At 41.1% G+C, this 12,102-nt stretch overlaps 1 protein-coding gene across 5 annotated transcripts in view; it reads left to right on the forward strand.

The window, feature by feature from the left end:
- MARCHF8 (membrane associated ring-CH-type finger 8) overlaps positions 1-12,102 on the forward strand; it is an 84,797-nt gene that overhangs the window by 60,564 nt on the left and 12,131 nt on the right. For all 5 annotated transcript variants that reach the window (XM_054163433.1, XM_054163438.1, XM_054163435.1 and 2 more), the window contains one exon: positions 3,580-3,630. In XM_054163433.1, coding sequence (XP_054019408.1) covers positions 3,580-3,630 — 51 coding nt within the window. The remainder of the gene's footprint in view (positions 1-3,579; positions 3,631-12,102) is intronic.

Below are 12,102 nucleotides of genomic sequence, written 5' to 3' on the forward strand. Positions count from 1 at the left end.
AGTGCCAGACCCCGCCGCAAAATTTATAGTGGTGCAAGGGATTATGGTAGAAATACATAATTTCCTGTGTCCACCCACTGGGCTGGACTTCTGGACACAGGAAACACCCCTGTAGCAAAGGGCACCCAGCCCAAACTACGACACATGGTCTAGTAGGCATGAGATCTTGGATGACAGGTTAGACTTGATGATCTTTGAGGTCTTTTCCAACCTTGTTGATTCTATGATTCTAAAGCAAAGCACTTCATAAAACCAGAAAAATGGTGTATCAAGAGAAGTGGAGAACAAAGCCATGGAGAAAAGAACCTTTTTGAAAACAGTGTTCTCCTTGTCTTAGCCAGTATATGGCTGGACTCAAGAATGGATGCAAGCATTGTATCCCATGTACTCCTAGGACCACACTGGCAAGGCTGAGCACACAGCAATACACAATAAGTAAGGGTTTATATACAGGTGGGCCGTATCTGGGGCATGTAGGTGCCTGCATGTCTGTCAGGTTTGCACAGTATGTCACATCCATGCAAGCACAAAGAGCAGACTGGAGATGAAGTGCATGGTACTTCTGGCCAGACTTCAGTGCAGACATAGGAAAGAGATTCTTATTTAACTTTAACATTCTGATGTGTTAGCCGTGTTCTTTCAATGTCTCTTATTTGTATTTCTTGTTTGTGACCTGTTAGCCAAGAGGCCTGTTCTTTGAATTCCTTGAAATCTGCCATTAAGGTCATCCTTTTGTTAGTCTCTCTTTTCTGTTAAAGGCATAGGATCTTGTGATTTTATTTCTGTTGCTGATATTTTCAGGCACAGCTGTAAGCTCATCACCTGGAATAAAGTTTCCTAATTCTCCTATGTTTTACTTCTAGCCTTGGGATATTTTTTGCCTTCAGGTTGTTTTTCAGAGTTTGTATCTCACTATGTAAAGTGACTTGATGTGAACATTAATGAGCAAGTTAACCAGCTGAGTAACCCATAGTGGATTTGCTGTAGATTTTCCACTGTCACAGAAGATCTGAAATCCTGTATTTGGTTTCTGCACTTATTCACGAATTGCTGGTTGCAGAGGATCAAGTGGTATCATCCCAGAACAGAAGCTACTGAACTAGATGTACAGGGCAGATTGTTTGGATTCCTGTTTCAATATTTATACTGGGTGTCCAGTATAAATATTGCCAGGAAGGCAAAAACATAGGTGGCATAATTTCCATCACTTCTCTCAGTTTTCAGTGTCCAGAGGCAAATGCTGCACAAGAGCAGAGATGCAAGGAATAGATGCTGTTATTTGTCCTTTTGTTACAGGTTCTAGCTGAATGCAAAAATCATTGGTGAACCTTGATGATATTTCATTGTATTTTATAGACAAAAATTTGAAATGAGCAAGGTTTAAGAAGTTTGCCATACACTGTCTTCATAAACTGTGCTGAATATGGAAGATGGAGGTAAAAGGGAGGATGGAGGACAGATGTCAGCTTCTAGATCACTGAATTGAGGAGAGGGAGGTTGTTTATCTGTGCTGAGCCCAACATATTTTAAAGCTTGCATGTATGTAAACTGTGAGGCTTGGAGCAGCTGTTTCAAAATATGTCCCTGATTAGAAAGCAGGCTAAGATGGGGTGAATTGGGGCCCAAGGGATGAAGCATTTTTACATGAGTGATGGGGCTACTTGGTAGCTGACAGGCCCACCAGACTAGCAAATGTTCTTAGTTGCAAGTCTGTGTTGGATCTGGAAGTGGCTCTTGGGTTATTTTACTCCTTGAAAATATGGCTGAGTTGGTGCTTCTCCTCCTTGTCAGTGTAGGTAGCTCTGTAGAGTGCAGATTTTGGCCAACCTGGGCTAAGGCTTTAGTGAATTTTCTCCTGGCTTTATGAATGTAAAGCTCTATATGGTAAAGGATCTGAGATTTGAAAGAATACTTGCATGGCCAGGAGTCCTTTAGAAATGTTACAAATACTGAAATACATGTGTGCATACTTTTAAGGGAATAATTTGCAGAGGCTGCTTTTTTGTTTAAAAATGATTGTTTTTCAATAACAAGACCAAACAGTTTGCAGTCACCAGCTGACTAAAATCTCTGATAGGTATGTTTCCAACAGTGGATCAATAAAGATAATTTGAGCATCTGTCTCTTAGAGGCTTCTGAAACCAATCAGATAGAATAATTTCTGGGAGCAGAGGAAGAAAGGCTAGCTTCCATGGCATAGCTAAGTGTATGTTTGCTCTGCATCATTTATTGTGTTGTGTAAATATAGGTCTTGTCCTCCAGCCTGTTCATGCTTATTGAATTTTAATACGTCTTTTTCAGCACAGGTGCCTAAGTTCAATCATGCTCTCATGCAGGCAGCTTTTTCAGCTAGGCAGCAGTATTTGGAGACATGACATGAAGAAACCGCCGCTCTGTTTAATTTTGTCTGTAGGAATTTCACCCAGAAGCCTTTGACATCTAGGGATGGATTTGAAACTGTCACCTCTGTGTAGCTGCGTGTTGCTTCAGGCAGACTTCATGGCCTTGGATCCCACTCTTTACTATCAGTTTCCCTTGTTCTCCATTAGACTTTCATTGTTTATCTCCCTGCTATCCCCAGCACTTCACACATATGGAGCACCCAAGTCTTTGTGCTTGCTAGCTTGTGTTGGTCTCTTCATCATAGCTTGAGAACATGTTCCTTCTCCCTTTTTCCCTCCTCCAGTCTTCTCTAGCTTCAATGAACTTTTTTTTTTCTTTTCTGTTGCTATAGTTACACTGCCTTCAGTGAAATCAGCTAAGTCCTTCTTTTACAGTTGGAGTCAATTCTTAGCTGTAGTGGTTCTGGCAGTAGTCCCATCTGATGTTAGTCTCCATATAAGCATCACTTCTGTATTTTGGGGGGGTCTTTATGGGTTTACTTCTGTTCCAGGAATACCGTTACCTGTATAACACAAGCTCATAGTCATCTTAAATATCAAACAGCCTTGCACCATGCAAATCTGGCATTCAAGTCCATGGTAGTTTACCATAAACTGATCCTTTCTGATTATCAGTTTGGCCATCAGTCAAAACTGACTCATCAAAGCTTCTGCATTTCCATCTTGCATGATATTTCCAGTTTAATTCTCAGTTCTATGTTAAATAGGAAGTTCCTCAGCAATTCTACTTTGTCTTCTGGAATGACATGAATGTGGTTAGTTGCAATTGTTTCCAGAGATAGATCACTGTAATACTTTTATTTTTCTTTAAGCAAGAGCTTTCAGTTTTAGTGGTTGGATGTATGCCTTTAGAAGTAAATGAAGCAGGGCTGAGAAATACCCCTTCCAGAATAGATGCCACCTGAGAAAAGGGCTTTTCAGTGTTCATAGAAAATAAAGAATAAAACTGGAGCTCTAGTATTCCTCAGCTTGTACTGCTCTTGTCTGTGTCTACAAGGTAGTATCTTGCAAACAAAGCAATTTAGTGATTATCATAGATCAGGCTGATGTTAATAGAAACAGCATCCTTAAAAGCCACAGCTGTAAGACTTTCTTCATGCAATTTTAAAGCACCAGCTTTAAAATATCCTCATAACTGCCATTTGTTACTGCAATGATCCTGTTCTTCCTCTTTCAGAATGAAAAGGCTTTGGGGCATTCTATGAGCCGTTCCAGTAACATCTCAAAGGTATGTTCCTTGATATAACTTAGTCTTTGGTAAACTTGGGGATACTGGAATTTCTTTCATTTCAAAACTGCGGTGATATGCATGACAATGACTGTGACAGTGACTTGCAAAAAATGCCTTGTATACCTGTCTGTCATTGATAGTTAGTCCTGAAACATTAGAACTCTGTGTCTGGTGTTTTGCAGACTCTTTTTACAGGTCAAATGAAGTAGAAGCTACAGTAGGTATTCTCTTTCACACTGTTAGCCTCCTTAGCTTAGTATGAACAAGGTAGATGACAGGTGCCTGAGATCTTACCTTGGGGGGTGGGGGGGGAACCAGTCCAAAAATGTCAGTCAGATATGTTCTTTTGTCCCTTAAGTTATCTGATATAATGTTCTCTATAAGATGTGTATAGCCATGTATCCCCTAATGTGTATTGGATATGTGGTTAATAACTTAGTATTCAAGTGACAATAAAATTATTTAGTACCATGAAATGCACTGTTTTCAGGCCCTGATCTCATAAGGAAATCACATTGTTCTACACATTCTAGTCACACTTCAGTATAGCCAATGGACATGTCAGAAACACAGTTGCTTTGCTGTGTTATTAGGAAAAAGCTATCTTCTTATTACAATACATACCCTACTCCTACTTCTGCATTACAAATAGGATTTTTAATTAGCTGGAAGCCTGACAACTTTTTGTTTACACAAATAAGATTGCTTAAGCCTGCATACAAGCAAGGCTTGCTGGTTGACCAGTATTTTTCATGGGATGCATAAGCCTCAACCATTTGTTGCCATAGTTGATGTTGCTGGTAATAGTGACTTTTAATGAGAGACTGAGTCATTATGGCTGTGACAAGGTGAAGTCCCCCTTTTTCTATTCTGGGTACTTCAGGATATAGGAATCTATTCATGCCTATCTCCAGCAGAGGAAACTGGCTGCACTTAATTTACGATTTATGTGGGCACAGACAGCTTTCACTTCGGAGCAGGAAGGCAAGATTATTGGGTGTCTTAAATAAATAGCAGGGCAACTGTCCAGTGCACAGCTATTGAACAAGCTGAAGGTGTTGCTATCATGGAGTGATGCAGGATTGTAGTTTGTGTTTGGCATCAGAAAATAGGCATTCACAGAAAGGGGTTTGAAGTAAATACCATGTGGGTATAACTACTCATCTGTGCTTTTCTAAAATGAGAGGGTGCCTGATCTTCCTGTCTCTGGCTCTTCTGGTGTTTTTAGGGATCCTTAATGGAATTTTCAGGTGTTGTTAAGCAGAGATAGGAATTTTTGTCATTAAATGTCACTGGGCTTTTCCCAAAGTGTCTGAAATTCAGCACAAGAAGCCTTCTGGCAGCAGCCGTTTAGTATCCGTAGAAAGCTGCACACTTCATTCTTACTTCTTTGGTAACTGATAGTGTGGCAGTGCAATGAAAAGAGCCTTGTGTTCTGGATGAGGTTTCCCCGAGAGTTCTTGCAAGTGAGACATCAATATTTGCATTCATCTTGAAACACTGAAACATTCAACATGATTGCTGTGTGTTGCAAAAGCTAAATTTCTCCATGGGAGTAAAAGTCAGCTTTGCCAGTTGAATGAGGGAGACTTTTTGGTTGCAAATCTGAGCTACCCAGAACTACTATGGTCTCACTAGTCCTCTGTCACCTATGTGTCTAATCCATTTCATGCACCTATTCCACTTTGGAGATAGCTTCTAACAAGGGCAAGAGTTAGAGTTCCCACCCATGAAATCAGTCCCTGATTTGCCTCATACATCCAAACACTGACTTGCATATCCAGGCAGTTCAGTGCTAAGCTGCAGCAATTTATTTTGCAATCTACAGGTGGGTTGGCTGTTGCAAGCAATTTGTAAGACAAAACAGGAATGATTATAGTAGTGGGATGAAAAATAGAAGCTTGAGTACACAGAAAATTTTTCATTAGTTCTGAGGATTAATAAGAAAGTGCCTTTTCTTTTTGTTTGGAGTAGTGTAACAACCTGGCCACCAAGGCAGATTGAATACATGGAAAATTTAAAGTATGGAAATGCTTGGCTGCCTGTATAGCCCTTTCTGAAATCCACAGAGCTTACTGATAATGCATTGTACTTAACCAAAACTGAGTTTAATCAATTAGATAATGCATTCCCAGATATGTTGATGTGTGTGCATACATCCAGAAAGAATTGTCATATTTCCTGCAAGTTTCAGCTGTTATTTTTCCACCCAAATCTAGTTTACAGCTTAGCAATGTAGCAAATCTGCTACAAATGCTTGGCACTGATGCTTGATTCAAAGCCTTTCTGGTGCTGGTATGTCATTATGAACCTGCTGTGATTATTACTGTGTATCTTTCCACTGCTTTCAGTTTCACAGTGCAATGTGAGTGGGAAGGTCTGAGTCAGAACTCAGCCTCTAGCCAAGAGAGGATGCTGTGTCAGTCCTTGTGAACAAGGAAAGCAATGCTGTAGGGCTAAAAGTGATCAAGGAGGGATGCAGACAGATGGTGCCACTGAAAATGAGATTGGCTGGTAGTGGTAGCACGACCACTCTAGACCCCAAGTGTTCAGGCCAGATGGAGTCATCCCTTGAGAGGAAGGGGCAAAAAGGCAGTTCTCCAAGAGACAGATGCTAAGAGAACCTAAAGAGATGTAGTACATGTGGCCAGGCCAAGAAAAAACAATCACCTGAATACTTGGCTAGGGATGGAAGCCAGAAGCAGCAGAAAACGGAACAGGGAGCAAGATGTAGGAGGATCATCATGTGGTGCCATTAGGTTTTGTGCAGTCTGTTGCTCACTGGGGGATGTGGCATTCCTCCAGGTCCTTCTTTGATTTTTATTTTTTTTTTTATGTGTATATTTCAAATACTTTTTTTTCAATCTACTCTGCATGAAATGTTTGAATTTCTATAATAATTTCTACATTTATTTTGAACTTATTTTTTAAAAAAATCAGTGTTGAAGGCAGGTTGAATTGATTTAGTCATGGGACTTGGACGTGGCTCAGTTCCCAGCTTGCCCTGTTCAAGCACAGTGATGCTGATTGAAGCTCCCCCAGTGGGCGCAGGAGTATACAGCCACATCTCAACTGTTTACCCTAAGCCAGTATTTTTGCCAAGAAACCACTGTTCACTAGTAAATGCTTTTGTCATACAAGCCATACAGAGCAATAATAAAGCTTGTTAGGAGCTGTGTCCTCTAAATATAGTTGAAGTTGACCCTAAACACAGATAGTTATTAATAACAGTTAAAAAAGGGATTTTTCACAGTGGTGGTCATTCATGCCCTCTGCTCTTAGATAAAGGAATTGTGCTTACAGGCAGACTAAGCTAGATCACTAACAAAGCAGTTATCCTCAAATTAGTGTTATTATTTAGCTTTAAAGTGTTTGATATATCCTGAAACTGATGAAGTGATGTATGGAACTATCTTCAGGATTTCTGTGTACTGTTCCTGACATCTGGTTGCTCTGAGGGGCTGATTTTAGTGTAGTGGGGAAGCACTCTGTAGTCCTATATTCATGGCCCTCTAAGGGGTAACTGAAAATGCTAATACTGGGACCACAGCAATGAAATCAAAAGGTCAGTCCTAAACAACTTACATGTTTTGTCTTTTCTGAAGGCCTGTACAGTTTTATCTTTTGAGCAGAAGCACACTGCAAAGCATTAAATTATTATTGGGCTGAATGTCAGCCAGTGCAGGCGCAAAGTAGTAGCCTAAGCTTGCTATGAAATTTAAAACCCACTTAGGCTATTCATCAGCTTGGAACAGATTTAGAAAAGCATATGAATACACACATCCACTATTGCCTGAAGCTTTGATGGATTCAGTGAACATTCATCCATGGAAAAACAGTCCAGGTTTTTCAGTCACAGAGCTAAGATATCTTGTAGTCTATCAGATGACCAAGGCTTACTGAAAAGAACCGCTCGAAGGTGTTCTGTTCAGGTACAGGAGCTTGAGGGTAGGAAAAGGGAAGTTGTTTGAAACAATGAGGTACTCTTACTGAGCTATTGAGGAGAGGAAAAGACAGGAAATATTATATAGTATGAAGATTAAGGTATGATCTTCTGCCCACCCACAGGAAAAATTGTATAGTGTGAAGATTAAGGTATGATCTTTTCCCTACCCACAAGAACAAGTAATCTCATGCTGGGGCACAGTGCAGTTGTGTTTGCAAGGAGTGCAGCAGTCTCCCTGTGCTGCAGTAAATCCCCTCTCCTGGGGCTGGATTCTTACTACACATAGGTATGAGGGCACTCTGTGAAGGAAGAATCTGCGGGAGTTTCCTTTCCTTTCTTGTTCCCTCAGTTCATTCAAGGTATTTTGAGGAAGATTTTGAAGTCAAAGGGCTTTTTTCCCTCCCCTTTATTTTTTCTCTTCATGTGTTTGTTTGTTTGTTTGCTTGGTTTTGTTAGGTATTTTGTTTTGTCTTAATCTTCTCCCTGCAGAACCTATGCAGTTGTTACTGGATTTAGTTAGCATTAATTGACTGAATTACACTTGGGGAGATTTTTGAAAGGATAGATAGCCTTCTTGCTCTAATGCCTTCAGCTCTGATGTCTCTCTCTAGAAATTTCTTGCCACAATCCTTCTTTAGATTTCTTTAGGAAGAATGAGAGGAAGCTGACTTCAGCTTCACCCCTAGATTCCTAGACATAATCTTAATCATAAAGTATGGAGGCAAGTTCTTCAGGAGTTGATTGCTGGTTCTTGTCAAACTGTTCCCAAATAATATGGTGACAATGATCATCCTGAATATTTTAGATGCCTCTTTCCCATATCATCTTTTTTTTTTCCCTCACTTTTTTTTTCCTCTCCATTGTAATAATGCATCTTATCCCAGCTAAAGATGCGTGATGTTATTATGCACTGGATGTCAAAATGACACAAATCACATAGAGAGAATCACTGTGGTTTTCTTCCCTAGATCACTGTCTACAGCTAGATCATGGCAAAGGAATAGGTATGGAGTGGGTGGTCTTGATTTCTGTGATGTAGACTAAGGTGGGGAGCAGAGCCTGGGGTTTCACTGTCTCTGGAGATGTACCATGCAAGGTAAGTCCCTGCCACATCCCTGTCTAGCAGCAGCCTTGCCTTCTAAATACACATTTAAATGTGATCTGTGTGAGAGAGATAAAATGGCTCTTTGGCAATGAGTTCTTCTGAAACACAGGGTGTGATAACTGGCCCTCTGGTTCTGCCTTTCCCTTGAGCTTCTGCCACAATCATCATTGTGATGAGTCTTTACCAAGAGACAAATCTGATTCAAATAAAACTCTCAGTAGCCCATTGGAGCACCATGATCTCAGTGCTGAAAAAGCATCACGGTGCAGGGCATTGTTTGGGGTGGTCTGGTGGTGGGTGTTAAAAGCAGTGAGCCTTGATCACTGCTTGTGCTTGGGACAGGACAACGCTGGGGCAGGGGTGGAAGATGTCTCCATTTAGCCCAATACCTGCTGTGATTAACTGTGGGTTTTTTAATCCCCAGTGGGACTGATGGTAGTTGGATTTGGCTCAGTGGAGAAGACCACTGCTGTGCTCCTGTTTTTCTTACGGGGAGCAGAGGCAGACAGAAACTGCTGCAATGGTCTAGTTGCACTTGAGATATCTTTTAGCATCATTTTTTTTGACAGCAGTTGTAGTTGCCTTCCTGATGGCTACCTTCCAGAGAACAGTAGGCTTCCAAGAATTGCTGCTTTCCAAGCCACTGTGATTATCTAACCCTTGGTGCAGAAGGCCACGCTGTGATCTCACTGAATTGCATTGGATAGGAATGTCAATATACACAATTACCTAACTATTGGCCTTTAGTCTTGATCTATTTTAAGCAACCAGTTGGGCTGTACAGAGCACACAGTGGTATTCCTGGTATTCCTCCATGCAAAAGGCATGAATGTCCACAGAGATTCAGCATGTGATTTGGGGGTTAAAAAGACCGAACTCAGACTGTCAAAGCTTAGCCTACCTGTCATGTAATAAGCATGGCAGAAACCTCTGATGACAAGAAGTCCTTTAAAATCTACTACTGCTGTAGTAGGTGAAGCTACTTGGGAGGCTGCTGCCAGGGCATTAAGGATGGTGTGTGCGCCACAAGCTACAGAGTGGTGAAGGCTTGATTGCTTATCGTCAGAGCTGAGCAATATCAGAGCTCCGAGCCGGTTGGATCTACTTCTCTGTTGCGTTCACCCACCACATTGCCTTTTCTCTGCCCTGTTCTGGCACAAGGCTGTCAGTGTGTCTTCTTTTCTGCAGTACCTCTCTGCCTGACAGCTGCTGTATCTGAGTCAGCAAACCCAGGTGAGCTGTGTGGACTGACCAGTGCCAGCTGCATGCACCTCAGTTTCTAACACTGGCAGAAATTGCCTCTTGGGCTTTTGGCAGCAGCTTGCATTTTACTATGCTCTTCTCTTGTCAGTGAGTTAGGATGTTGTTCCAGCAGCTGAAATGACTTCCACTAGACAAGCTCAGTAAAAGAGGTGGTTAGTTTTACCTCACCTCACTATCCTAATCTGATTGCAGGTTTTACATGTGTAAATAGTTTCATGAGGAAAAATAGGGCAGACTGAAGGACTGGAGGCTTATTGAACCATGGTATTTGATGGTAGCAACAGCTTACTGTAGCTTAAACCAAGGGTGAGGTATAACTTTCTCCAGTGTTTTCTCGTTCTACCACTTGGTGCATTACCAAGTGTGTCAACATCTGCTCATATTTTGGTTGGAGCAAAGGACCTTCTGTTTTGAAGCAGGAAGAGAAATGAGCCTCAGATGTGGGATTTTTGCAAACTGTCCTGAACAGTGCTGGCATCCATAAGCAGAACAGTAAGCTTGAAATGCAAATAAAATTCCACCATTTCTTGTTTGTCCTAGCTGTTTAATTTCCCAAGTGGTGAGACTTTGACACTATCTTGATGCCAGGCAGCTGGATCAAGGAGCCAGTAGCACAATTTTGGAAGGGAAATTTTGGATCATTGTTTAGTCATCTGCTATAAGGCTGTCACATCATGTATGCCACTGTTCTTCTTTTTTTTTTCCTTTTCTTTTTCTTTCTTCTTTTTTTTAAGATTCATTGCTAAAGTGAAGGAGTAAAGAGGTTAGATTAATTCTGAGCAGGTTACATTCTGGAGCACAAGCCCCATGAGGAGAAGCTGATGGGGCTGGGGTTGCTTAGCCTGGAGAAGAGGAGGCTCAGAGGAGACCTTCTTGCTGTCTACAACTACCTGAAGGGAGGTTGTAGCCAGGTGGGGGTTGGTCTCTTCTCCCAGGCGGCCAGCACCAGAACAAGAGGACACAGTCTCAAGCTGTGCCAGGGGAGGTTTAGGCTGGATGTTAGGAAGGGGTTCTTCACAGAAAGAGTGATTGGCCATTGGAATGTGCTGCCCAGTGAGGTGGTGGAGTCACCGTCACTGGAGGTGCTTAAGAGGAGACTGGATGGGGTGCTTGGTGCCATGGTTTAGTTGATTGGGTGATAGGTTAGACTCGATGATCTCAAAGGTCTTTTCCAACCTGGTTTATTCTATTCTATTCTAAGTCAAAACCTGAGGCAGATTTTATTTATTGATATGCAGCTTCAGTTGCAACAACCTAGGCCTCTGTTCCCACAGCAGACTGCAACATGCTGTTTTGCTGCTTCAAGAGTTTGTTTTTAGAAGACTGGTAAATATATATTTTAAGATAATTATTATTTAATAATTATTTGTCTTACTGATTTTCATTTGTGTAATTATTGCAGCAGATTACAGTGTGCCAGGTCTTTAACTAACTTGTCAGTCTTTTTTTAAAAAAGAGTAATTACTGGACAATCTGTTTTTAGAAGACAGAATTTCAAGTCAGAGGTATACCTGAGGAGAATTGAAGCATCAAATGGCAAATTTCCAAGTAGTAATAATATTTACATCGCTGTATAATCAGCATCATATATCATTAGTATGTGCAAGTGGTGTAAAATTTCAAGAACCATAGTTTCTAGGATAAAGTCAATAATTGATCTTTAACTCTTAATTTATTTTGTAGCAGTTCAGTTTGCTTTCTGGCCCAAGGTTTTTCTCTTTGTTTTTATTCTACACATGTAGCTATCTGAGTAGGATGGAAAATGAGTTACAGTTCAAGAGGTGTGTGTTTGAGACATGCCCTCTACTCTTGCAGATCCAGCTGTAAATGGATACCTTTTTTTTCAGGCTCAGTGCACCTGAGACATCCCAATATGAGCCCAGATACATTGCTCTCTGTAGCACTGTTGGCTAGAGACACAAAACATTAAATGATGAGTCCTGTAACATGGAAAATGATGTTTGTATCTGTATTTTTTAAGTAGCATGTGTATCCTGGTATACCCATCTTCTTGCACAGGGAAAAACAAGTACATTGTGTGACAAGGAGCCTTGCTTTTGCCATGAGAGAGTAAAAGCCTGCAGCAGCCTTGTTTAAACATACCATAGGGGCTTTTAATAAATTAAGCATAAACTTAAGAGTCCTGAGACAGATG

Source organism: Dryobates pubescens, chromosome 8 (assembly GCF_014839835.1).
Source record: "Dryobates pubescens isolate bDryPub1 chromosome 8, bDryPub1.pri, whole genome shotgun sequence".
Lineage (NCBI taxonomy): Eukaryota > Metazoa > Chordata > Aves > Piciformes > Picidae > Dryobates > Dryobates pubescens.